Raw genomic sequence first — 27,673 nt, 5'->3', positions numbered from 1 at the left:
GCCTTACTCATGCATCACTCACTATGCTACTTTATCACTGATATACATTACTTTTCAGAATTATGACTTCTACTGCACTGATGGATTTCCTTCAGTAATTGACAGAGATTATGATGAGGTGGATGATCAAGAAGATCACTCTGCAACATCTCGAGAATTAGGTAACAGTGACGTTGATGATCCAGTCTCAGAATCAACTGAAACAAAATACAGTACCCAAAATGAGGAGACCAGCCACAGGGCCACTCAAGATCCTTCTAGAAAAGATCCTATGAAAACCAAAAAAAGTGAAAGTGAATCTGACCCAATCACTTCTGTTGATGAATGGTTTAGCAATAGTAAACAAAGTCACAATGAACCACAAGATGGAAGCAGTGATCAGGAGTCTTTCAAAAGTAGGAAACTGACTTTGGACCCTAATGGAAACCAATTGAAAGAGGAAAGTAAAACAAAAATGTTTGAGTGGATTGGAGATGAACTGACAAATGTTTTTGGATTTGGACAAAAGGATTTAAAGGCTAATAACAAAGATATACCTAAGGATATGACAGAAAACATTGATTCTCTGATTAAAGAGTCTCGCTCCTGGCTGGATTTAGGCATAAAGGACATTTTAGGCTTTGGAAAGGGAGATATTTCAGACACATCGGAAGCAAAGGACATGGATGTTCTCAAGGATCATCATGATATTGCACCCAGTGAGTCTTTAGATATGACTGAGGATTTTCAGAATAACAAGCATCTGCTAAGTCAGGGTGAGAAACAGGAGGTCTCTAGTCTGAGACTAGAAAATGAGGAAGGCACACCTGACATGGATGCTAAAAATGAGAAAACTAGTGACAGGGACACAGGTTGGTATGGCAGTATGTATTATAGGATTGCAAGCTTTTATGGAGACACTCCAGATAAGACCGATATAAGTAAAGATGGTAGAAGAGACAGACATTTGTCAGAAGCAGACAGCGAAAGACTAACTACAAGCAGACAGCCCATAGATGACACAGGTGTTCAAGACGTAGACACATTGTCAGAGTCCATGTTCTCTGTTGATCACCTGTCAGCAGTGTTTGATGGTCTAAAATCACAATTTCAGTTAGATACAGCTGAAGATAAAGAAGTAAAGAATAATGAAGAAGAGACTTCAGAACAGACAGATCCAGGTAAGGAAGTCCTTGCTGAATACCAAAATGATAAAAATGAAAAAAGTAATGATGACAATGATGACCTTAATGTTAGTTTCAGTCCAATAGATGTGAGAAGTGACATGCAGTCACTGCCTGACCAAAAACTCACTTTTGAAGGTAGCTCTCTATCTGATAATGTCAGTCAGTCAGATAACTCCTCCCAGGAACCTTACATGCAGAGTGATGATACACAAGAAAGCAAAGACCCAGAAACTGCTGAAGAAAAGGTTGCTGATGAAGGCATACAAACCCAGATAAGCAAAGCTTTTATTGTGGAGAGTTCGCTAGGTCACACAGAGCAGGCAGATGAGGAAATGTCTACTGACACCAACAAGCAGCACACAGATGCAGGTGAACATATTGTGACAGACATTAACACGGGCCATGTGACTGATATTCACTTTGATGATGCAGGCACATCAAGACATTCGGACAGTCACAGAGAAAATAAATTTCTCTCTAATGGAGCAACAGGTGCAGATACAGTCAGCAAACTCAATGCTGAATCCAGCACATTTGACACAAGTGCAGACCGTACAAGCGCATCTCACTCAAACCTCTCAGACGATCAGGGTGATGATGTCACATCAGTGCACAGTAGTGATGAGAGTGAAAAGGAGAGCCCAGGGCTTTCAGATTTGGCAGAACCTGACAAGTTGGCTGAGTTGTTAGAAAAGCGCTCGGAGGGAGAGAACAAAAAAAGCATAAATATTCACAGTAAGAGTAGAACAGTCATGGAAACCAGCAAGGAGACATTCACGATCAGACAGGTCGAGAGCGTAATAGCAAAAGATGACAACGTGTTGGTTTCCACCACACTCGAAACATCAAAAAGCCACAGTGATGACACAAATGTAAATAAGGGCAATTATCGCAGGGCACTTACAAACAGAAAACAACATGTGCAAACTGAGACTGTGTCACATTCAGCTCTTAATATGACTGACATTAGAGAGAGGCGTGACGAGAGTTTTTTGTACGAATCTGACAAAAATAAGAATGAAGCCAACCAAACCACAGCATTATCTAAGATAACTGATGCAATTATGCCATGGGCCAACAGTGGTGAAGGGTCCAGAGCAGACCACACAGAGTGTGCTGGTGAAAAGGAAGATATGGATGTAGTTCTGGAGGAGCTGAATTCTGACAGTGCCTACAGTTCAGAAGACCCTCTTAGGTCCTTGCCGCCTCCTGAGGGGGAGGTTGAAACTAAACAGCAACAGGAGTTAGAGTGTGAGAGTGATCCTGATGACACTGAACAGGAATACAGTATGCCTGGAAAAATGGCAAATGGAATATTAAGCCTAGCAGAAAGTCAGCCAATGGAAACAAAAGAGGAAATCCTATCAAGCGACAGCACTGCCACTGAACATTCTAGTGATCCTGGAGAACATATAATCTTATCCAAGGACACTAATGATGATCACATTGCCTTTGGCATTAGTCAAGATAGCACTGAAAACCTCACCACATATGAAGAAAGTGACTCCACTAATGGTTGGCCTTCGGAAATGGAAACCCAGCAGGTGTCTGAGCATACAGAATCAGTGCGAAGTGCCAGTGAAGGGGCGGACACATTTGATCATAATGACAGCACTGAACTAAAAGTGGAAACTAGCAGATCACATACTACTGAGGAAAAAATAAACGATGAAAGCTTCGTAACAGACGAGCCAATAACAATCAGTAAGGTAGAACTGAATGCTGTGGAGAAAAACAGTTTAAGTGTTTCTCAAGGACAATGCTTATATGGTCACACTGCAACAGAATCCATGGAAAAAGAGGATCAGACATCTTCAGACTTTGATGTTGATATCCAAAATACACTTTCTGTTTCCAAATCAGCACAGGAGCCTCAGATGCCTTTTAGTAAAATGTACCTGAATTTACAAACTCATCTGACTGAGGAGAATATAAAGGATATTTTGGGGCTCTTTGGTGGACACACGTTAGCATGGCTGGACCACAACCTTGGAAGTTCTGAAAAGTATGGAACATGTCAAGATAATGAAGATCTTGCTAGGCTTAGGGACTTTGAACAAACATTGGAATATTATATGAAAATAGGAACCAGAAACCAAGAAGTCACAAGTCCAGTTGTTGAGAATAATATGTACGCATTACTACAAAAAATAGATGACCTTTTATCTACTTTAAGAAAGAAGTTTATTCCTGTGATAGCAGATGGCAGTGTAGATAAAGGCCCAGGTACTAATCACACACATTTATTTATTTATTATTATTATTTTGAGAAATGCATTCTATTTCTACATGAAAACTATAATATCAGCTGAGAATAGTATACAGTATATATTATATAATATACCAGCAATGGTAGCAGACATGACTACAATTTTTATTGTTTTGGTTTTGCTTTCTTCTCTTTTTCTATTTTTTTTACTTTAACATATGTCTTTACAGGTCATGGTCAGAATGAGTGTGACAGTGAAGGCTGTGTCATTCTAAACGAGGACACAGCAGTCACAGAGCAAAACACTGAAAACGTCAATCAAATGGAAAACGGCTCTCATATGAATGGCATTAAGGACCTAAGATGTAATTCCTCTTATAACCACCATGTGTCTGAAGAGGTAGATGATGGTGATCCAGTAGAGCAGGAGCCCCAGACCGGGGAGGGAGATGCTACAGAGATGGACTGGACGACTTCTACAAGCAGGACAGCCACATCTTATTCAGACAACAGTATTGTGGCCCAGGTGCATATGGAACCTGAGGAATCCCAGAATGGTAATTGTTAGGATAGTGTTTGATTCATTATTATGTTTGATAGCTCTTTTTAACACATTGAGCGTCTCATCTTGAGAATACTTATATATAGTTACTCATTGTCACATTCATTAAGATATACAAAAGCAGGAACCAATTCCATACCAGTACTCCCATTTTCAAGTTTCATAAGAAATAATCTCAGTAATCTGTGTCTTCCTGAGTCTTCGCTGTCCAGAACCATGACCCACACAGTGTTTTTGTTGACTCTGTAGTATTTTTTGCTTTGCTTTTGACAGGAGTACTACATCGATACTCAGCGTTTGTTGTTGACGTCACATCTGATGTTCTGACATATATTGCGAAGGAAAGCGCACATCTCAAAGACTTTATATATGAGGTACGAGTGGAGGCTGCCGACTGGCTGCTATTTTAGACAGATTTAACTGTTTTAAAGTAGTATTCTTTGTACACTTTGCATGTCATCATAGACGTTTCAAGGCATAAGTTGTGTCAGTTGGAGGGAGATAATGTTATATAATGTCAGTTGCTGAATTTTGGAATGGGCATTGATGAAGATCAAAAGGTGAGTAGAAATAGCGACTTTCTGGTTTCGAGTAAGTAGTTTACCATGTCACGAAAAATCGGTTTTATAAGGGACATGCAAAGCCACGTATTAATAGTAAAGAAGCTTTTCCACCAACGACTTAAGAAAAAACAAAGTATTTTACATTTAGACCAAACGTCTGTGTATACTGCATTAATGAGAAGAATAATATGTTTTTATTATAATGGGAATTTGAACAGTGTCACTTTAAACCTCACTAAAGAACACTGTGGCGTTCTGTAATTGGTGACGTGTTGAATGAACCATATAACATGTAGGGGTGCACGGACTCCTTAATATTCAGGCAGAGTAAAGGAAATGGCTTCAGTGATTTTCAAGACTTGAAATTGAAATTGGTATCGAATATTTCTATTATAATAATACGTGGTACAATAAATAATGCCACTAATGTTATTTCCAAAAAATCTACTAGATTTTAATATGAACGCATCCCCCTTAGATGTGATGTAGTTCGCTTCCTCCCAGCGCAATGCGCTTGCCGCTATGGAGTGGTGACAGATTGTCGGATATTGATAAATAAATAGAAGTGTGGTGTAACAACAAAGCAGTTAACAGGTTGTAATAATGGCAGACGAATATAAGGGGGAATCGGTCGTCACAGAGGCGACTGATATTAAAGGAACTGCGAAGATTTACTACACTCTCGCATTGGAGAAGATTAGAGATGTATGTGCCAACTCTGATTAAATGACTAGGTTAGCTAACAGTAACGGGCTATCTAGCCGTCAGCTAATGCTAGCTAGTTAGATGTTTACTTTCTGTGTTGCATTTTAGTCCGATTAGTCAGATAAAAAGCGAGTGTAAATAAACTTTTAATATAGTGTTTGTAGCTACATCTCACTCGTATTCCAGCTCGTTAAGTTTGGTTCCGAACTATAGCTGAGTACATCCTCAGTAATATTTGATTTACGTGTAGTTAACCTAGCTAACCTAGCGAGCTAATCTTTTTATCGTTGCCGGTTGGTCTTTGACTTGCCTGTAAATAACATGAGTGAGCGAGCTAGCTTATCTACCTAGGTTACACATAATGGTTCACTAAACCACAAAAGCTATTTATCTCAGACCTATGTTTTAGCTATTGGCTAGCTCGCTGAAGGTAGGCTGTACAGGTTATTGTGGCATGTATTCTTAAATATCCAAAGGACTGTACTGTTTAGGGAGAGAGAGAGAGTGAAAAGAGAAGTGTTGTGAAATCTTTTATTGATGAATAATTTTTATATGAGGTTCTGCAGCACCGTTTGTCTTCCTGTTTTTATATAGAGAGACTAACTTTCTGTCTCGTGGATGTGTTGCCTTAGGTTGTATCATCACTTCCTGATGATATCCGACCGGGTGCTGACCTTTATGGGTTGCCTTGGGAAGCTGTGCTTTTCACTGCCTTGTTAGGATTATTCACAGTACTCATCTTCAGCTGTAGGTTCATCCACTCAGTAAGTTAACACTGGCCTGCTAAGCGTTACAGTCTACCTGTAATGAATCAGTTTCCTTTTCTTTCAGTTCCACAGACTTTTTTTGTTATCATTCATTTGTAATGTGCAGGTGAACGTTGACACATTTTCTTCTTTCTCTACAGATTAAAAGTAGACTGTATGCAAGTGAGTGATCCTCTTCACCTTTTTTCTGGTACAAGTAATGTCAGCACTCAGCTCTGGATGAATCAGTGTCATTCTCTGGTTCGTTTCTAGGTAAAGAGAGGAGAATGGGACAGACAGTGACAGAGCTTCTGGAGGAAAAGTGTAAAGTGCTGAATACACTGAGTGAGTGCAAACACAAGGTGGGTTGACTTGTCATCTGGTCTTCAAACACATTTTCATCTTGCATCTGTCAAAAATATGGTGTCACTTAGGAACATGTGATGTGTGCTTGCTCACCAGTTTGAAAAACTAGAAACTGCACTGCAGAATGGGGGACTTTCAGCTCAGGCTTCAGAGAGAGAAAATTTGGAGGTATAGGGTTCATTCTATTACTCATAATAATTATTACTTTGCTATACTTTGGGGGTCACATCACACCTTGGTTTTCATCTTATAAAGGAATTCCTTTGTCTGTTGTGCTGTTCTGATCCTGCCCTTGAAGGCAATGTCTAAGAACCTTGAGCAGTCTAATGCTGAAATGAAAAGTGAAATAGAGAGACTCCAGGCGGAGCTGGCTAGCCAAAGCAAGTTCCGAAAACAACAAGAAGAGCAGGTACTGTAGCTACTCTTACTGTACAAACTTACAAGGATTAATGATTGTGCATTGACTCAAGGTGAACCGAATAGAGCTTCAGGATTCTAAGTTCCACTATTAAAGAACTGTGGCATTTAGTGATTTGCTCTTTGACCTCTTTTGAATTAACAGTCTGCTCTTTTTGTGCTTTCCAGCTTGAAGAACTTGAAGAGACTTTAAAAAGCCTGGAGGAGGAGTCTAAGGAACGCAAGTCACAGTTAGAGCAGGTAAGATATGTGTATAGTATTGATGTATTTATCAGAGAAAAGCCAGATTCTTCTATATTGCCATCATTGGACAAACTAAATTAATCACTAATTCCTCTGTTGACAGGATAAGACTACACTTAAAATCTATGAAATTAATACAGAGAGGCTACAGAAGAAACTACAGGCCACCAAAGAGGAGAACACGATGTTACTAGAGAGCAAAGCCCAGGTGTGTATGTGTGTGCGTGCATGCGTGCGTGTGTGTCTGTCTGTCTATCTGTCTGTCAGCATCTGTGTCTGTATAGTTTATTGTCTTCCTCTGCGCAGCTCGTGCAGGAAGCAGAGGGCTGGGGAGAGCGACTGGGTGAGTTAGAAGAGGAGATGAGGATGTGTAAGAGCTCACATGCTGGGATGCTAGAAGACTGCTCAAACAAAGACGAACGCATAAAGGTAGAGAAACTCATCAGTGTCATGTTTATAACATTACTGACAGTTCCATAGCAACTCCGCAGGCCCCTAAAGAGTCCTGTACTTCTCATTATTTTTCTCACGCACACTCCCTCCTTTCCTTTCTCACACTTTCCCATTTTTTTCTCCACTATCAGTCACTAACAGAGTGCCTTTTGAAGATGAGAGACTGGGATTCAGATGAGGAGAACACTGTGGATGCTAGTAATGGCACTGCTGAATCGCAGCATTCCCATTCAGGTGCGACTGCTTCGTTTTCATTCTCTCAATCAGAGTCCACTGTGTAGTTTTTGAGTTTCACTGTGCTGTTGCCTTGTTCTTGCAGATATCCACCAGAAGCAGAAAGTCCAGCAGCTCATTTTTGCAGCTAAGGTAGTCATCCTTTGTGCTTCACAGGCCTGAGAAGCTCTAGCTGCCAAATGGTGCACATGTGCACACATTCTCTTCTCCCCACAGATGAGTGCAGACCTGAAAGCCATAGAGGAAGATAAGAACAGAGTGTTTGCCAAGCTTGCAGATGAAATTAAAGCCAAAGATGATCTTCAAGGTATAACCTCCCTTGCACTTTTGTAATGGTTTAAGTAGCTGGAAGTGGGTGACATGTTCTCATGCCAGCAAGCATTGAAAAATATATACTCCAGCTGCATACATTTGTAGAATGCAGCTTTTCTCCTCTTATAAAGTATGACATAATGATGATGATGATGATGATGATGATAATAAGTTTAATTATATAGCACCTTTGACAGATTCAAGGTCGCTTTACAATGACAAAGATGGAGAGGGGGGAAAAAGACATTAATTGACACAATCAACACATTAATTAACAATTACAAATAGGAAGAGAATTTATGAGAAATGTTGAGAAAAGAGGTATGTTTTAAGTTGTGATTTGAAAGAGGAAAGTGAGGAGCAGAGACGGAGAGATTGAGGTAAAGTGTTCCAGTATTTTTGGGCCATGACATTAAAGGATCTGCCTCCCACAGAGACCGGTCTAAACTTGTGAATGGAGAGGAGACCTGCATCAGAAGACCAAAGTATATGTGTGGGACAGTACGAATGTGGGAGTTCAGCTAGGTAGAGAGGTGCAAGGTCGTGCAGAGCTTTGAATGTATGGAGGAGGATTTTATACTGAATGTGTTCAGGGACGGGGAGCCAGTGTAACTGATGTAGACTAGGGGTGATGTGGGCTGAATTCTCATGGCTGAATTTTGGATATATTGAAGTGAGCGGATGGTTTTGTTTGGGATAACAATGAAGAGAGAGTTACAGTAGCGAAGATGGGAGGTGACAAAGGTGTGAGCCAGGGTCTCAGTGTCTTGTTTGGAGAGTATGGGCCTAAGCCTAGCGATATTACAGAGGTTAAAAAAGGCGTTTTTGACCAGTGACTTGACGTGGGGTTCAAAAGGGAGTGAGAAGTCAAAAAGTACACCAAGGTTCCTAACTGTGGATGAGGATTTGATCAAGACTACGTCCAAATTTAATTTAAAAATGGCGAAATTTGAGATTTTGGACTTTAGGCCAATAAGTAGACATTTTTGTCAGAGTTTAGTTTTAATAAGTTCATTTTCATCCACTGCTTGAGATCTTGGATACAAGAGAGTAAAACAGGAGGTGGTAGGGTAGTGTTAGCCTTGGTGTTAAAATTAAATCTGAGTGTCATCAGCATAACAGTGGAAGTGAAGACCGTACCTGCAGATAATCTGACCAAAGGGTAGTTTAAAGATAATGAGCAGTAGAGGGCCAAGGACTGATCCTTGAGGAACACCTTCAGTAACATTATCAGTGTGGAATTTGTGTTTACCAAAAACAACAAAATGTGTTCTATTTGAAATATTGGACATCAACCATTCAAGAAGCATACTAGTAATTCCAGTGGTTGAGAAGCAGGCAATGAGTATGTTATAATTTACTGTGTCAAATGTGGCACTTAAATCTAGAAGGAGGAGAATACTCAGGTCACCAGAATAAGTAGAGAGAAAAAGATCATTGAGAAGACATAAGAGTGCAGTGCATAGGATGGAAATCAGATTGGAAAGGTCAGATAGAGCCCGTGTATTTAACAAAGACCGCAGCTGTGAGGCTACTTTTCTTCATACCTTGGCCAGAAAGGGGAAATTGGAAATGGGCCAGTAATTATCAAGAAGTGCAGCGTTTAGTCGTGTTTTTTTAGAAATGGGATTGATAGCTGAGATTTTGAGTTTGGCAGGAACATAACCTGAAGTAAGGGATGCATTAATGAGATGACAGATGGAAGCAGAAATAGCAGAAGAACACTTTTTAAGAAGAGGTAATAACATGATATCATGAGGCCTTATTTATCTCTATGATATCAGTTCATAGTAATGATGACAAACAAATGACCGCTAAGAATTACAGTTCTTTATTTCTGGGGAAAATCGGTTTTGTGTGTTTAGTGTTGGGGTATCTGTAAGGAGAGTTTTGGGTTAAGCTCTTCCTCCTCTTCCTCTTTTAGAGGGGATTGAGCAGCTCCAGAGGGAGAAGGAGTCCCTGGAGTCTGAGAGCTCCATGTACACCAGTGAGATCCAGAAACTTCAGCAGAAACTCCAGATCATGACTGAAATGTACCAGGAGAATGAACTCAAACTACACAGGTTACAAATGTCTCATTCATCTTTTCCACCACTGGCTATGGTGACTGCAGATTAGACCTACTTTTATGAAAAAGAGATAACATTAGGTTGCTGTTTAAAATGTAGTATAGTGTAGGACTTTGTTTAACTAGTGTCCATAAAGCTCCCTTAATCATCAGCTACTGATCAGATTCACTGCCAGCTAGTATCATTTTGTGTGTTACATCAGCACATCAACTGTGAGAAATGAATGATCAGCTGAAATGTTTCTGTTTATCTCCGATTAGGATGTTAACAGTGGAGGAGCGGGAACGCTCCCAAAAAGAGGAAAAGCTTTCAAAGGCTGGGAAAAAGATTAGCCTCGCTGCCGAGGAGTTAAACAATTACAGGTTTGTATCACTATCTTCATACAAACCAGCTAAAGAAGCTTACCCTTTTAGCACAGAACATTTTGAGAATGGGGTTCTGATATTATTTCACTAAGAAGCTTTTTTGGCAAAAAGCTTTAGCAAGGAAGTTTGATAACTCAAGTCGAACAAAAGAGAAACCTCACATGTGACACTCAAATGCCTCTGCTGTCATATAGACAAAGAGCCAAAGACCTGGAAGAGGAGCTAGAGAAGACAAACCAGGCCTACAAAAACCAGGTGACTTAAATTCTGTGGACTGGTGCTGTGATCGCCACTCCCTGAATTAAGCTTCTCAGTGATTTTTTTTTGTTTTGTTTTTGTGTTTGTTTGTTTTTGTTTCTTTATTTTGTTTCAGATTGCTGCTCATGAGAAGAAAGCCCATGATAACTGGGTGAGTGCTGGCTGCTGCTATCATGTCTGCCCCTGTCCTTTGGACTACAGTGCATGTTCTCGTTCTGTAATCTCTTAAGAGTATAGTAGATCATGTTCTTGTTCTGCAGTCTGTTATGGCTACAGTAGTTTCTTTTTCTCATTCTGTAATCTTTTGTGGCTACAGTAGGATCGTTTATTCATTCCGTAAACTCTTGTGGCTACAGTAGGATCGTTTACTCATTCCAGAAACTTTTGTGGCTACAGTAGGATTGTGTATTCCTTCTGTAATCTCTTACGGCTACAGTAGGATTGTGTTCTTGTGGCTACAGTAAGATTTTGTTCCCATTCTATAATCTCTTGTGGCTACAGTGAGATCATGTACTCATTTTGTAATTTCTGTGCTTATTCTGTAATCTGCAGCTGGCTGCACGGGCTGCAGACAGAGACCTCACTGATGTCAAGAGAGAGAATGCATTGCTCCGGCAGAGGTGATGCAAAACACAGGGGACCAGTCACTTCTGAATACTGAAAGCATGGTGTTTAAATAGCAGTTCCACCTCTCGCAGTCTTTAGCGTAAAATTTGATATTAGGATTATTCATATTTCATCTGTGTTTGTGTGCAGACTGACTGACTCCCTGTTTAAACTGGAGCTCTTAGAGAAAGACCCATATGCACGAGACGCTCCTGCCAGACCACTGTTTAGAGGTCAGTCATGCTAAACTCTGGTTAAGATATGGATGTGCTGGGCGCTTTCTTCGGGGGGGGAGGGTTTTGTGTGTCTGATGGGCAGACAGGTGTGTCTGTGTGTATATATGGACAGACTGATGTTGTGATGTATGGAGATGGTGTGTTTTTGGTGTTGTGCTGTATTCATCATCTTTCACCATGGGGATGGGTTGTTTTTGGTGTTGGGATGGTATGTTACAGCACAACACCAAAAACACACTTTTGTGCCAATCATACCTTTTGGAATTATGGGCAAAAAGCTAAAGCTTAGTCTAATCAGACCACATTTGTTACATACGGTTTTGGGAAACTGGAGGTGTCTTTGTGCAGAATTTAGAACTGTATTTGGGGGTAATAAGGGTTAAGTTAAACTGATGACAGGCGTATAGTATTGTACCATGTATTTTTTATTTAATTTTTTTAGCCTGAAATGTTTCTGAATTTCACATTAAAGGTGGGAAATGTTCTCACATGATTAATTATTTTTACATTCAAAAACCCTGCCATTTTGGCAGGAATGTGTACACGTTTTATACCCAATGAAATACATTTGATATTTAATACATGCTTGTGTTTGATTTGCTAACTCCAGGTGAGAGGTCTCCATATGGGCCCTCCCCCCTCGGCCGACCGCCCTCTGAAACTAGGGCCTTCTTGTCACCCCCCACGCTAATGGATGGACCCCCTCGACTATCTCCACAGCCTCCCCTGGTTCCCTGTGGTAGAGGTGACACATTATAGCCTGGTTTAGTCAAAAAGCATTACCTGGTTGTAGGGCTGGCGTATACATTATATATTAGCAATTTGAAAATTAATGAACATCAAAATGTCACCATATCAAAATATTTCCCAGTCTTTGCCATGATGTCTTCCCTGAGGTTTATTAGTATTCTTATTCACCTCTCCTAGTAGTACATTTTAAGGCATTTATCATCAGGACTGTCATTGTGACCCTGTGCTCCTAAGGACATGGACTTATAACCTTGGTATTGTTGCCACCTTGTTCTCTGTGCCTACTGTCCTCTAGGTGGGCTACTGGAGCATGTAGCTGTTGTATCAAAATAAGTTTGTTCTGCAACAGCAGGAGGGACCACGGGTCATTAAAAGGCCCATACCAGTAAACCACGAGATATACTGTATGTCATATTATGCACAATGCATTGTCAGAAACTGCATTGTGCTAGAGATAAGGCCAATGACTGAAATAATGCTGGTATTATATTGTATTAGATTGTACTATGCAGTCCATGTTAGGGAAACAATATCAGAAGGCAGAGCTTGGTTTACCAACAGCAAGATCATAGGTTCACTTCCCAGGGACCACATTTACTATTTGTAAATATGTGTCTCTCTGGATAAGAACCAAATGCTGAAAGTGTAAATATAATGTTACATAACAAATGAGGCAGAAGGCATGAAGTACTTCCATTTGAAACAATGGACAGAAAATGGACATCAGCATTATGCTGTTTTTACTTGTATAAATCATTAATGCCTACTGTAGATGGCACTACTGTAGACTATAGTACTGTAGGCATTAATGAAATTTACAAAGACAGTAGTGCTAGTGGGCAGTAGTGATTGGAGACAGTAGTGCTAGTGGGCAGTAGTGATTGGAGACAGTAGTGCTTTAAACCATAGTCCTTGTAGGCAATAGTCCTTGTAGCAGTACAGCTATAGGCAGTAGTGTTAATGATAATAGAGCTATTTCTCACAGCCAAAAAAAGAGTAAGCTTCCATGGTTTAACAACAGGCTTAACATGAACATAATCACAAACATGTTCAGCGCCGCACCTACTACTTTAAAATGCTATTTTAAAAACATAAAGCAACACTGAAGCCGACAAGCAACACCTATTTGAGTTCCCGAACGAGTTTCAGTTTTGGCATGTCTGAACCTAAAAGGCATTTTTAATTTTGGATTTAAGTGTAAAACTCATGTAACTGCTGCGAGAGTCCTGTGTGTAACTGCTGTAAGGTCAGACTCTTGTTTGCAACTGTTGTGAAATGAGAGTCTTATGTGTAACTTGCTTCGAGAGTCCTCTTTCTTCACCACGTCTCTGTTTAACAGGATATATGATGTACCAAGTGTAGCATTATATGGTTTGACGAACTTGTTTAACAAGTGACAGTAAATACTACATTTCAGAGGTACGGGAAATAGACACAAGGACAACTGAATGCTCAGAGCAAAAAAAATATTTGCTAGCAGCTACTAGACTACAATTTTAGGTCACCTCTACAGTATAGGAACTCCCTTATAAAGTAAGTTGCTCCAAAAATATTTTTTCAGGTAAAGGCAAGGCTGGTTTCAATCATATTACATCCTGATGTTAATATCACACTAGTGCCAATGTTAATTTCAAAAAGATACATATAGGCTCTATATACTGGTGAAACAATATAGATATGATAATAAAGTATACCAAATTCTTGCCTATATTGCCCACTCCAACCTCAGTGATGCTTGATTCTAAGGTTTTGGGAGTCATTATCTGCATTTCATGTTGCATGTTTATTTTAACAAGTTGGCTTTGTAGTGCAAAATAATGTGGATATCATTCTAGAGGGCTACAGGATGTAAATGCATAATAAGTTGCAAATAAGTTGTGTGATATTACCTAGACATTCCAACATTTAGAAGCCCTCCAGAATTGGTGCATTGTCTAGTTTGCGCTGTTAGTATGCTGCATTTGTACATCACTCATGAACTCATTTTGACATTTTGCTCGCTGTCTCTCTCCACTCTTGAACCCTTCATTCATCCAAACCTCCATTATTGCTTCACTTCTCTTTCCCCTCCCTCTCTCTCTGTCTCTGTCTCTCTCCTGCTGTCACTTTTTTCCTGTCATATTGCCCAGCATCCCGAGGCCAGTTGGAGCCCCCTGGTGGTGGGCAAGAGTGTGAGAGGAGTGGCCCTCACTCTGATAGCGGCTCATTGTCTCCCACCTGGGAGAGAGAGCGCAGGGGCCCCGCCCCTCCAGGTACAGTGATCAGCCTACTGCTATTGCTCCCCTGTCACATGCTGGTCCCCCAGAAAATCACTAAAGGCTGCTGTACCTTGCAAAACTTACAACTTAGATTTATAGAACTGGCTGGACAAATCCCGATCTCACTCAAAGTGCTTTGTTTTAGTCCCTCACTGAAAAAGAGTCCAGTGAACTTTGCAAAGTTGCCTATTAGTTGGAAAATTCCCTTTTGCTGATCATAATCCAAACTCACGACATCCAATCAGCTGACTTCCACACCTATGATCAGATAAGTGTGGACCATAACTGTGGATATCAGCTGGTTAGTTTGGATTATGACTTGCTAGCATCAGTCAATCTATAATGTAATTTTATATAGCTGTGGTCAGTCTCAGTGTGTAGTATGTTGTGGTTTGATGGCCAGAATCCTGTGGGGAAGTCAGTCATTCAGGAGGCCAACTCGCTGACGAAACGGTGAGACAGAAATGATGTGGACTTTCCCCTCCTCTGGGTTGGGAGCTGTCCTTCAACCCACAGGCCCTGGCTGCAGTGGACTGCTGGACAACACGCTCCACACACAACAGCTACCAGGGGAATTCTGCCAGGCAGCAGAGTCTCAAAAACACAGGCTTTACACATGTTTACGTTTTCCCTGCTTTAATACACCTCAGCCCATCTCGGCGTAGGTTAAGCCAGCAAGCTGAGCGGAGTGTGTTAGGTGAAGGAAAAAGCAATACTGAACAGATGATTGGATCTCCCAGGCTGGAGCTGTCAGCCCACAGCATCACAGTTTGGGCTTTGTGGGGGGCGGATAGCAGGTGGCATCACTGTATTTTTGAACGTCACCCTTATATTTTTAGCACCTAAACACCAACAGTGCTTGTAGGTGTTAGACACAATGCATCGCTATCAGGTCATGGTTCAGCATTTTTGGTTTGTGCGTTGTGAACTGGATGCCATGTTGAAAGATGCTTGACGTGTTATTAACACGTGTGATGTTATACGTATGGAAGGTCCCCATCCTACAGATCCAGCAATGGCATACAGGAGGCCCCTACCCGGACCCTTTCCCATGGGCCCCCCACGACCCCCTGGGCCTCCTGAAGCCTACTTTGCCAATAAATCTGGTAAGTTATTTTCTAGTCATTATGTCACGTGTTTTTCCCTAAGGCTCACTAAAATGTTATTTGGCAGTTAAAAAAAGTTGTTTATTAAACTCTGGCTAAATAAAGCAGAAAATCAGTAGCATTACCACAGCATGAATGGGTTCTTTTTCTGTCAGTCCTTAGAGACTGATTTTAAAAACCAAACAGCTGAACAGTGCACAAGATGACTTATGGCTTTTTTCTGCTCTTGTTTATCTACAGACGTATTTCTGGGAAATAGCTCAGGTCCCAGTGAGAAAGACAGCCAGGATGTAAATGTACCTCTAAATATGCACAGAACACCTGCATCACCTAATCTTTTTTAAATTCACCAGACAATCCAGTTAGGTCTGTAGGCATCTTGATGCAGTGTATAATCTGTTTGTTTACAGAGTCTGTATCCGATGCTTGGAGACATGAGGTTGCCCCCTGATGCTGTTATGAGAATGGGCCCTCCGCCAGACCCCCATGGAATGGGACTGGCCCCTCCCATGGACCCCAGAGAGCCCCGTTTCCCACGCAGGGTCCCCTACGGCCCCCAAGACTTCTTCCCTCGGGGACCTGTTGGGCCACCACTAGGCAGTAAGTGGATGCTGATATTTCTCATCAACCTCAAGAAGATTCATTCATATTCACTCCGATTGTAGTACATTAATGTATATGTGTGTGTCAGTATAAGTGCACAGTGTGAAATGGACAAACCTAAAGGCAGACAGAGATGCAAGATGAATTAGAGCTTTACATTATATTGTAATATAGGGTGGGTTGTGGTAGATAAACATCGTATATTGCAGACTGATCAATATACATTTTGTCATGAAAACGTGAGAGGTGACATGGAAAGATGCAATACAATGCTCTAGATGTTGTTTTGTTTTTTTTCTCTTCCAAAATGCACATCAGCAAAAAGCAAGCAATCTAAGTTGTTTGTGTGCTGAACACTGATTTGCCTCTGATGTGGGACTTTTTTCTGTGACATGTATAAACTGTCAGCGACTGGAAAATCGAGGCTAAAATCATATGAATTCGGCAAGGCTGCACTACCAGAGAGGAGGCGGATGATTACTAATTTGTTCGAGAGCAGGAAGAGGAATGCAGCAGCTGCTCAAAGGAAAGCGGCTAAAGTGGGAAGATTTTGAGAAGTAAAAGATAGGCTGGCGAGAATTATGGGTCCTAAGTCGCATCAAATTTAGCACTGGAGCTACCTCTGATGTTAATCCAACTCCCCAAAACCTTAGTCAGTGGGTAGGTTAAGATATGTGCTGGAGCTGGTACTTTGAGGCACAGTTTTTATTAGACTGCAGTTAGTCTGTCACAGGGCTGTTATATTTACATTCATGGAATTTAGGTGACGCTTTTATCCAAAGTGACTTACAATTATGACTGAGTACAACTTGAGCAATTGAGGGTTAAGGGTCTTGCTCAGGGGCCCAACAGTGGCAACTTGGCAGTGGTGGGCCTTAAATCCACAATCTTCCGATTACAAGTCAAGTACCTTAACCACTGAGCTACCACTGCCCCTGTTATACATGGAGGTATAATCAGGTGCTTAAATCCTTGGCCTGATTGTTGAATAGTAGACACATAAAGGTTAATTGTCTTTCAGGTAGAAACAGTAGTTAGGATTGTGAAGGAAGGGCATAGAGTCAGTGGTCAGACACAAGTTACCAGTGGCAGTAGATGGGATAAAGCATGAGACTGGAAAGTGGTATAGGATGCAGGTAGGCAACTTCAGGTGTCACAGCATGTATTTGTTGCATTTGGAAGGGTGTTGCATGATGTTGCATTTCGTGGGGGAGCAAATAGTTTATTTTATTGAGCTAACAATTATATCTGAGGATGTATTTGAGGAAGCTTTTGAAAGAAAGAAAAGCTGAGACATGCAGACCTGGTGGCTGACGTGAGGCAACGTTGTTGTTGTTAGGCACCTATTAAGGTCAATACAGAGAGGCCATTCGTGCTTGCGCGAATTCTAACGCGAAGCATAGTTGTACCGTTTTCTACTGAACAGTACGTATATTTTAGTCATGTGTGAGAAATATATATGTGTAAGTTTTCTGATGACAATACATGGTTGTATATGTTATTTTACAATAAGAGCAGAAATGTTTTGTATTGAGCGGGATTCAAACCAAACATTTCTTAACCACCATAGTGAATTTACCGTTGCTCTACCGAAGCTGTGTATGAAACGTGCGAGCCAGATAAACTTACCGTGCCTTGCAGTCATCATGTTGGTTATTCTCAATATTGTACAAGCTTTCTGTAGTTGTGAGGGTTGGTGCTTCCAATGAAATACGTGTCATTACCAAGACAATAGGCACTAATCACTTCACAGAAGGGAAGTGGGCATTTGGTTGCTTGGTTTGCCTTAGGAAGATTTTCATAGCATTAGTCATTCTAGTGTTAATTCACCGAAACAATGGAGAAGAATGGTGCCTATTTGAGAACCCCAGTGAAAAGTCTGTGAACCACCTCCAAGGTGTTTTATCTGTTGTTACGGTAAGTGCATTTAATGGGAGGGGGAAGGTTAGCTAGGCCATTATGTAATACCTGATGTCGTGGCTCATGGAAGGAACATCATGAGTACTGAATGTGTCATTGTCAGCGCCAACTGACCTTTCTAAGAATATTTGTTCTAAAAGTATGCATGATAACTATTTTTATCAGGAGTGTTATGAGGGTAGTAGGAGAATGCGTCTATCAGTCCAACTTCTTATAATTTATCCTATACAATCTATAAACTACTTTATATTGAATAAGATGCAAATTACTATCGTCACTGAGAGTGGTTTACATATTTGGGTCCAGAAGTCAGTGCTAGGAGACATCACAAGATATTTTTCCCATTTTGATGTTGGAAGTGAAATGGTATTGTCCATTGTGGCAAGACGTTAAAGACTTGATCATTTCTTATTATTTTATTTATGCTTCAATTAATTTGAACAGATGAAGATGATGGGTTTTAATATTTATTTTGGACTTCAATACAGGTTTGATTTATATATATTATAAATATTGAATGCTCTGAAATTCCAGACCAGATCATCAAATGAACTACAGGTGCCATCCTGAAAACATGATGTGCAGTCTTTATAGTGAAGTTAATGTTGAGCTCTTAAGTAGAAAGTTTTAGTTGTGCCAAGATTATAGTACATCTGCATGTTGTCAAAGAGCAGTTGATAATCATTTGATAATTTTCCTCCAAGCCATCAGAGCTGTTATGACTGTACATGTGCAAATGTGTGGTAGATTAGAATAATTCTGTTTCTAACCATGAATACTATTTTAGTTTGCGGTGTATCGATATGTTGTCATTTACTTGCCAAATAGAATATGTGAAAGCTGGAGACTTTCAACTTTTTTGAAGTGTAGTTTGGTTCTCATTTTTCCAGTAAAATTTTTACTGCTGCATAACACAGTGAACCATCTAGTGGGTGTTTGAATGGGGATCATGTTGAATAAGTAATTTAGTTTTAGAAGGACTGACATTGTTACAGTTGCTTTTCTGCTAAGTGTGGGTATGTCCAAGTGTTGGGTGTGTCCACAAATCTGAAGACCTGTGTTAAGTGTTAAGGGGACCTTTCTAGCTATGCATTAATTTCTATACTTGTGATTTTCCATGGCAATCTGGTATGTTCCTTTCTTTAAATGTATTGCTAAACAATACCAAAGGAAATTTAGAAATTGCTCTCAATTTATGGTCTGTATGTTGATGATTTTAACATTTTTGCATCTTATAAAATGATAATGGTTCATATGTAAACTAGTGGTTATCTTCAATGTGTTTTCAAAGCTCAGAATGACTCCCAGGTTGTTTCTGCTTATTGAAATTTTGGAAGTAAATTACAATAAGCAGTGTTTTATTTTTGGCCCAGTGCGAGGAATGCCACCTCCTGGAATGTTTCCCAGAGCTCTGCTGCCTCACCCCATGGGGTATCCACCACTAAGACCTCTATCAGATGGCTTTCTGCCTGGACCCCCTCCAAGACCTCCACCTGACAGTTCTTTACGAGGGCCACCTCCGAGACCTTCTCCACCGGGAAGTGAACAGCCATCCGAACAGCCCCCCTCTCCACACAATGTCATTTGAACAAGCTCTCAATCTGTTCTTTACCCTCCCTAGAGTTTGCATATTGTGCGACGCTTCCTGTTGTACCGAGAGCTGTTTCCTCTAACACAGTCTTTGTGGTCATGTGACTTCTTGTTAAACAAAGTCACATTTCTTTGGCGAGCTGATGCTATGACAGGGAAGCTACAGAGTATGATGCACAATTATGATAAGAGGAAAAATGATTTTGCATAGGTTCTATTGTGGGTTCAAAAAATGTGAACAGTGGTTGCCCATGCAGGTATGTAGATATAGGTGAGAAGAGACTCAGTCTTAATTCCAGAGAACACTGGCAAACATTTGCAGGTGCTTGTGTTTACTGTAGTGGTATTTAATAACATCTTTTTAACTTTACCAGTTATTTAAAGTATGACATGTATATACAGGAATTGTATCAATACAATATTGTGAATAAAGAAATGTATATACATTGGCCCCCCAACTCTCACAATCTTTCTCTTTGTAGCATTACAGGTTATTATTCATCATTTTGAATAGTTCTGCTGTAATGTGATTCTCCAGAACTGTCCTTCGAGTTTGCATATCAATGGTTCATTTTGATGACCATCTGTGCCTTAAGGAAGAGTGGCTTGACTAGTGTACAGGTAGATGTTGAGCTTAATAGAGGTCTGGCACTTGAATGAAGTGAAAAGTTTTCTAGAAAACTTTTCACTTCATTCATTTCCTGCCTTTCAACTTAACCATCAGAACCAGGAAACAAAGTGAAAATTTAAAATAAGATATTTAGTTTCTAAACCATCTAAGAAAATGTCTACAGACCATGTTCCTTTTTTCTTAATGCTTTTATTTACCGATTAAAAGAAAATGCATTCGTTCAACATTGATTCAAAATAACAATCAGGCTGGTTCATCCAACACGTCAGTTACATTTGTCCTAAGTTTTTACTTCATGGTGGAACCTCAGATCACTTTTCTAATCAATAAAACCTCCCCCCACCTGGCATGTCTGCACCTGTGCCAGAGGATGTCCTGTTTGTAGATGTACATATAAAATCCAAAGCTATGTACTCACTGGAGACAAAGTAGAGTGAACACACCTGCCAAAAAATTAAACATTTAAGATGGTAAAACCATTTTTGCAAAAACAACGCTTAGAAACTTTTTCCATGTTCATATATAGAACCCAAACGCATGGCATAAAAGTACACATATTGATTTTATATATTATATTAATATATAAGATCTCCATATGCACTGTAAGGTATCTTATTTATCTCCAATTACATTTATATGGTAAGCAGCTTGGTCTTAGCACTGCTTGTGCCCCATGATGGCCACTTTATTGCAAACTGTCCTGATTTTAAACAAATGCACAACATTCGTACCACTTAGAACTGGGGCCTGTTGGCCAGTCTCATAGAGACCATGTCTGTGCCCACGGTCGCCCCTGAAACTGAATTGGCTTCCGAAGAATCAAGATCTTAAAATAACAACAATAATAATAATAATAATGATAATAATAAGGCCAAGTATAATTGCAAGTCATTTTTCATTTATGAGTGACTGAAAAAAATGTCAACCACTGGATCATATGCATTCCACTTGCATAGTTTTTGACTTTGTTGTAATGTGAGCCAGTTGTGAAGAGAGTGAGGGGAGAGGAGACCTGTCACCAGCCTTGTTGTTCAACATACAGTGGTCGTCTGGCTTAAGCCACCTAGTAGAGAAGTTAACCATATACCCTGTAAACCAATCAGCAGCCTCTACCACTGCTTAGGTCACACTTAAGACAACAAGTGCGTCTCCTCCCCCCGCCCCCATCCTCCCAATCCATCCCATCCTCCCCATCCAGCTGGCATGAGGTCATTGAGCAGTAAGGTTACTATAAAAGCTCACTGAGCTAACACAGGCCACGGTTTAATCACCTCTCAGACAGGCCTCAGAGCAGCCCACTGTAGTTACAGTTTTCTTATTTACTACAACAGAGATTTGGATTGTGAATGCATATAACACTTCCAAAATTAAACATTACCCACCCACATCTCCAAAATAAAGGAAAAAAAAAAACATGTCTGGGATCCAACTGAGTTGTAACTGACTGGTCTACTCACTTCAGAACAACAAAGATCCTCCTTATGCACAAGCACAAGTGAGGGAGACAAATCACACCTACTATGTCTCCTACAATTAAAAGATTTTACCTAAAGACCAGCTGGCTGCTGATGCTAGGATCCCACTTCAATCCCCCCCTGCCTGAAAAGAATAAAAGAGTAAAAAAATAGTCATTTCATGCAGACATTTGGCCATTTTAGTTTGTTTTTATCTCCCCAGTGGAATGTTCCTTACACGTCTCATAGCAGCTTAGAGTAGGTCTGATAGAACCAACCTTGATTTTTTCAATAGTTAAATTACATTCACTCTTCACAGTGAAACAGGTGCATTATAAGAGAGCTCTACTGCTGTTGACCAAAACCACAGCACAGCTGTGGCTAGCACATGGCCAAACCTCCCTTTCTTCAAATCCATTCATCTCTACTAGTAGCTGTATGAACAGAATAGTAGTAGTAAATCTCAGATGGCCCTGCCTCTGCCAGCATGCGGGCACTTCGTTAAGGTTGCATTTCCGTTCTCTTTGGCAGATGACACGGATGCGCCGACTGAAGTCAAATCCAGTGACTCGGTAAAGATTTCTCGTATGGAAACTTTCGTGGTTAGAGGCCTGAGCTATTGGACTCCTCCACCATTTAACTGACGGTAACCCTGAGTAAGGCTATTTCCTGTTCACTGCAGAGAAAGTGGTACGCCTCTGGAACACAAACCTCCTCCTAGGATACACGCACTCTTTGAAACAGACTTTTACATGAGTACACAGAAAGCATAAAAAGAAAAAGAACACACACTTTGCTATGTCATAGTAACACCTGTCTGTTGCTACACTAGACATGACAGTGTTGACCAGAGAGACACAAATGCTGTGGGTTTGAAAAATGAAAGCTATTCTGAGTATAGGCACAGCATGAACATCTGTGTATCTTAACTGACCAACAGAATTGTCTCCCTCTGACACCAGTCCCTACCCACTTTGTTCAGTTAAAAAAAAACAAAAAAACAAAAAAAAAAAACCCCAAAAAATACAATATTACATTTTCAAATATAGAATAATCTTATCTAGATCATTTTTGGTGTAGTACTAAAATAGAAATGGGCATTTCAAAAACGCATCAGAATCCCACTCTGGCATGCATTTTAATAAGTATTCCTTTAGCTGCATCTTTGTTTCTCATGCACACACTGCAGTTAAGCTCACCTACAGAGGCACGTTACATGCAGGCTGCTCTGAGCTGGCAGATCTCATTGGTTTGATTGCTTTTCAGCTTTTTAGACTTTTTTGGATAGCGGATGAGGTTCTACAAGATCTGATGTTGCTAAGATAATGGCTCAGATCTCCTGACCTGCATATGAAGATTGTTTACTGTAACTGCTTGAGCTGTGACAGCCAAGCATAAAAACAGGTCTTCCAGGAAGGATGGTTTGTGGCTACAGTTTCAAACCTGATTTTACCATGTACATCAACCGAAGGATAGGAGATTCCTCAACTTTACAGATAAAAACCATGAGATTTTACCTGCTAATAATGCTTGTGTCCTGCCAGATTGCATTTCTGTCTGACTATTGCTGCATCAAGCATGAGAAAATAAGATATGCTTTCAAAAGGAGAAGCTTGCAGAGAAACATCACCACCTTTAGGACAACTGTTGTTCAACATTCATTCATGCTAAGCAAGCAACCACACCAGTTTCCTTTCACTAGGAGCTTTAAAATGGCAAACAGAACAGAAAGAGCCAAGTAAAAGCATATAGCAGACAAACTTGAGAGAAAAATAAATAAAAACAAAATTACCTGTAAAGCACATACGTTTGGAAGAGCTATTTTCATAAAGAAAGAACACACAACCATTCCATCTTGCCTATTAAGCGCAGACTAGGAACAAACAGCTCGAAGAAAAGCCTTTACTGGAAAAGAGCCAGAAGGACAGGAATCCTGAGATATGGAAAAAAATAGCAACTGCCCGTTACCACCCAACACTCTGCAGGGCTGCTAACTAGGACCTCCTGATACTTACATGACACCGTTCATACAGGTCTACATAGGAATAATGCACTAGATGACTGCTGGTCTAGAACAGGCAATATTAATGGTGAACTGACTGAATCCAGGACTATAATAAACGAGTGTGTGGGGGGGTTCCAAGGCAACTGTGACTCAAGTGAAACGGATTAAACCGAGTGAATAGCTGATTGTTCTCATTCATCCTCCTCACCACCATCATCTTCAAGGTTGTGGTGTTTGTGCCTACCTGAGACAGACTGAGGGGATTGGAGACAGAGCTCTAGAATTTGTGCTGCAGGGTACTCAGCAGACAGGGCTTTTGTAGCGCCAGTCTGGAAGCCTCAGCTATTGGTTTCACCAATCGCAGAAGTGTGTCCACTTCCAGGTTGAGGAAAAACAAGTGGGATCTTTATCCCTAATAACACCATCTTAAATCATCATCATTATCATCGTTCCTCAACAATGACAACATATTCAAATAACAATTAGGAATTGATGAACAAAGAGGAAGGCTGCAGGGTTCTAACCAATGGCCATCAGCCGTGTCCCTCGGCTGGAAGACTAATATCCCTATAGAAGATCGACAAATCTGCGGGATTCTGTCATAGCCAGGATGGAGCAACTGATACTCTGAGGTAACTCCACACTCTCTAAGAGAAAACAACACAGAAACAGGCGAACAAAGCAAACTACTCCATACAACTCTTAAGCTAGCTGTGTAAAAAGCCCCTCTCCACCATTCACTCGATTAGCTACTAAACCAATACCCGACTATACTTTTCCCATTGATAAGCAGGATATATAGATAGATATAAATATAGAGCTAATACTGGTTAAGCACAGCACATACAAAGGATTAATTCACACTACAAGGAAAAACAAAATCCGCCTCCCCCCAAAAAATGTAAAATGCAACAGAGCCCATTGGGTGGGATATCATCAAACACCACGTGGGAGAAGTGCAGAGGAATAGGCCCCAACAGGTCTATGCAGGCCCTGTCAGGTTTACACAGGCCCCGCTGAAGGTCTGCACTTCACGGTGAAAGTGGTGGGTGGGCTCATTTAGGACCGCGCTGTTGTCCATGGAGAGATGCCAGACACGGCCCAGCCCCTGAGAGACTTCCTTAACCAGATTGTGGACAGGGTCGCCTTCGATGCACTCAGACTGCTCTGGGTCAAAGTCGATGCTCTCCTCCGACACGGACAGCACTCTGAGGTTGGACCCACGCAAGCGAGAAATGGCAACTAGGTTGTGGGACCACACTGTGTAACCTGCGCACAACAGGTGGAACTCTCAAAGTGAAACAGCACAAAGAGAGAACTCCTATATAGATGTATGTGTCATGCGTGTCATACTGTGTTTTCCCTTAAAGAAGTTGGATACAATAATAGTAAATGTATGTGGATTAACTATGTTGAAACTATGTCTTAAAAATCTTTCCAACTATGTTGAAAAGTGCAGCGCAAAATTTTCCACTCACCATGGATAATCAGAACCGCGAGATGAATACAGCGCCAGGCCAGAAGCACCAGTGGGTCCTCGTTTCGGTTGATGCTCAGGTCGGGGAAGCTGGCGTCGTCCCTCATCAAGACAAAGTGGGTGAGGGTTTTGCAGTACTGCAGCGAGATGAGCTCAAGGACACCGTCCGTCACCAGCGTGTTGTAGCTGTCCAGGTGGAGGCGCTCCAGAGGCAAACTGGGCTTCAGCACCCGCAGCAGGTCCTGGCTGCACACATCCAGGGCCATCAGGTAGACACGGAGGCCAGCGCTGCGCCGTACAAGGACCTTCAGATCGTCTTCGCTGGCAGTGCCATCCAGTGGCTTGCCCTCCAGAGCGGCACCGTCGAGCAGCAGAGAGAGACGATGGAGAGGCACACGGTTGTTGTCCGCAAGCAGCCGGCATATGACGGAGGTGAAGTCACAGAAGTCGAGAGAGAGGGAGCGCAGGTGAACAAGACGCTCAAGCTCGATTGAGCTCACCAGGCTGGGAAGCTGGTTGTCCAGCAGACTGAGGTGCTCCAGAGTTTCAGCGCTGGGGTTGGACAGGGATGAGAGGGAGCAAGGGGTCACGACGCCAAGCATAAAGGAAGAGGACAGCCACTTCAGCTGCCTGCTGTTCGACAGGATCTCCTCAAACAGCTGCTGGATCCTGAGAGTTGGGGGTGGGGGAGAGAATCTAGGGGTTATTGGAAGCTTTTTACTATGAAGTCTGGTGATAAGACTGCCCTTCAGGATTCCATAGCATTTTGTAAATCTGCTGTATGAATAGAATGAACTGCTGTTAGTTCATTCACAAAGTTGATAAACGCGGAAAATCTACTGAACCCATGTAGAAAATCTAATTGGAGATGTGAACTAGGTTCGAAAAATAAAACACTAGCTGAAAACATTTCAAAATACTTCTGATAATGGCCATCATGATAAAAAGTAACCACAACTTACTCTTTTTTCTTGCCTCCTTGGTCGACCTGGCTGAGGTAAGAGCTGTCGAAGATGCTGTCGTCGTGAAGAATGCACGTATCCCCACGCAGACTCAGCTTCTGGAGATTTCTGTTCAAAAAAACAGAATTTGCCAAATCAGTTTTGGTTGCAGGTTACACACCGTGCATAAACCCTGTTAAGAGATAGCTTCCGCGACTTCTTTAAAACAAATAAGGAAGAGATATATTTAGCAGTAGCACAAAAAAACCTTACATAACTATCTTAGCTAGACAATGTCAAATATTTTTTATTTGTCGGCATATTAGGTTACTTGCTTTGCCATCTGTCGAAAGGTTTCCAACTTGTTAAATGGGGTAACTACAGCCTCGAATATACTAGCTACATAGGTATGCCAAATAATGCTTAATTTACATGGTAATTTTGCTGGAACACTAGCTAATACAGACAAGAGTTTACCGTGTGAAAGTTACGTTACGGAATAACAGCCGCTTCTGAGACCACTAGCTTCAAAAACCTAGCTAGCTAGCTAGCCTACTACCGTCTATGTAAACTCAAAGCATTGGCTTGCTAGCTTAGCGTTAGCTTAGCTATATTTGTGGAGTCAAATAATAAGAATCAGCCGACATCGTTCGCAAACTGTTCGTAATTTGCATCAAATGTGGTAAAGTCTTTTAATGACAGGTTTTTAAAATATGCTCTTAAACATAGCCCTGATCTCACCGCGGAGCAAGTGTGGGCACTCGTACATCACAGAAGCCATGACAGTTACATAACGGCAGGGTTTTGTTTATGAGCCCATCTGGCTATAATGGAGGAATACAGCCTGTAGCATACAATGGCAACACAAAATGGAAAATGGGCAAACACACTAAAATGAATATTGAAAACTGTTAGAACTCCCTACCTGTTATTACGAAGACTGCCAAGTACACACAACACCTGGTCGAGATATGTGGTTACTGCATCTCTCCAGCGCTCAGGAAACTGTGGGTCGCCTTCGACAGACTCCGTCTGTAAAGGGCTCAGGTATCCGTCAACAGAGGCAAACTCCAGCTCCAGCACAAACGAGCCGAATCTCCGCATGAGAAATTCTAACCTCTGCGTCTCCTCGGATCCAGATCCGCCGCGGACACTCAACTTGAGCTCCGTCCACAGTGCGGGGTAGAACAGACACTCCCTCCATCGAGAGCAGACGGCAGAGGCCCGCAGTTTATCCCGGTCGGACAAGAAAGAAAAGATGTGGACGATAAGCTCGTTCGGTAACGCCAAGGCTCCGACACTGCCGCACAGAGCCATGGCAGACCGTTGCCAAACAACTAGCTATGTTTTGAAATGGTGGGAGCGATTATATCCGTTATACGACTCCCAGTTTCCCCTCCAGCCCGACAGCCGCCCCTGCCCTGCTTA

The 27,673-nt window shown here is 41.3% G+C and overlaps 2 protein-coding genes across 7 annotated transcripts in view; one reads left to right on the top strand and one right to left on the bottom strand.

Moving 5' to 3' along the window:
• Positions 1-20,188, top strand: part of mia2 (MIA SH3 domain ER export factor 2) — a 21,258-nt gene extending 1,070 nt beyond the window's left edge. The window contains exons 4-29 of one of the 3 annotated variants that reach the window (XM_081721729.1): positions 59-3,392; positions 3,606-3,932; positions 4,211-4,311; positions 5,838-5,969; positions 6,113-6,134; positions 6,225-6,313; positions 6,414-6,485; positions 6,616-6,726; positions 6,903-6,974; positions 7,081-7,185; positions 7,284-7,406; positions 7,562-7,664; positions 7,750-7,796; positions 7,881-7,971; positions 9,901-10,039; positions 10,306-10,407; positions 10,605-10,665; positions 10,784-10,819; positions 11,221-11,288; positions 11,425-11,507; positions 12,121-12,255; positions 14,390-14,512; positions 15,511-15,624; positions 15,865-15,914; positions 16,035-16,224; positions 19,521-20,188. In XM_081721729.1, the coding sequence (XP_081577855.1) occupies positions 59-3,392; positions 3,606-3,932; positions 4,211-4,311; positions 5,838-5,969; positions 6,113-6,134; positions 6,225-6,313; positions 6,414-6,485; positions 6,616-6,726; positions 6,903-6,974; positions 7,081-7,185; positions 7,284-7,406; positions 7,562-7,664; positions 7,750-7,796; positions 7,881-7,971; positions 9,901-10,039; positions 10,306-10,407; positions 10,605-10,665; positions 10,784-10,819; positions 11,221-11,288; positions 11,425-11,507; positions 12,121-12,255; positions 14,390-14,512; positions 15,511-15,624; positions 15,865-15,914; positions 16,035-16,224; positions 19,521-19,735 (6,045 nt within the window). In that variant the 3' untranslated portion in view covers positions 19,736-20,188. Of the gene's footprint in view, positions 1-58; positions 3,393-3,605; positions 3,933-4,210; positions 4,312-5,837; positions 5,970-6,112; positions 6,135-6,224; positions 6,314-6,413; positions 6,486-6,615; positions 6,727-6,902; positions 6,975-7,080; positions 7,186-7,283; positions 7,407-7,561; positions 7,665-7,749; positions 7,797-7,880; positions 7,972-9,900; positions 10,040-10,305; positions 10,408-10,604; positions 10,666-10,783; positions 10,820-11,220; positions 11,289-11,424; positions 11,508-12,120; positions 12,256-14,389; positions 14,513-15,510; positions 15,625-15,864; positions 15,921-16,034; positions 16,225-19,520 lie in introns of all 3 variants that reach the window. The other 2 variants (XM_081721728.1, XM_081721730.1) reach the window with 2 other exon arrangements.
• Positions 7,757-27,673, bottom strand: fbxo33 (F-box protein 33). Of its 4 annotated transcripts, XR_004776783.2 has the most exons (5): positions 27,171-27,673; positions 26,267-26,374; positions 25,306-25,973; positions 24,352-25,096; positions 7,757-7,892 (listed from the first exon to the last, which is right to left on the bottom strand). XR_004776783.2 is itself a non-coding variant. In XM_081721732.1 (4 exons), the coding sequence occupies exons 1-4, from the start codon at positions 27,560-27,562 to the stop codon at positions 7,801-7,803; spliced, it is 1,260 nt and encodes a 419-aa protein (XP_081577858.1). In that variant the 5' UTR covers positions 27,563-27,673; the 3' UTR covers positions 7,758-7,800. The 4 variants fall into 4 exon arrangements, 3 of the variants coding, with proteins under 3 accessions (XP_081577858.1, XP_026855684.2, XP_081577857.1); XM_081721732.1 differs by lacking the exon at positions 24,352-25,096 and having other exon boundaries at positions 7,758-7,892; XM_026999883.3 differs by lacking the exon at positions 7,757-7,892 and having other exon boundaries at positions 20,538-25,096.

Source organism: Electrophorus electricus, chromosome 10 (assembly GCF_041902795.1).
Source record: "Electrophorus electricus isolate QZ-2024a chromosome 10, ASM4190279v1, whole genome shotgun sequence".
Taxonomy (NCBI): domain Eukaryota; kingdom Metazoa; phylum Chordata; class Actinopteri; order Gymnotiformes; family Gymnotidae; genus Electrophorus; species Electrophorus electricus.
This window is presented reverse-complemented; position numbering and strand designations above follow the sequence as displayed.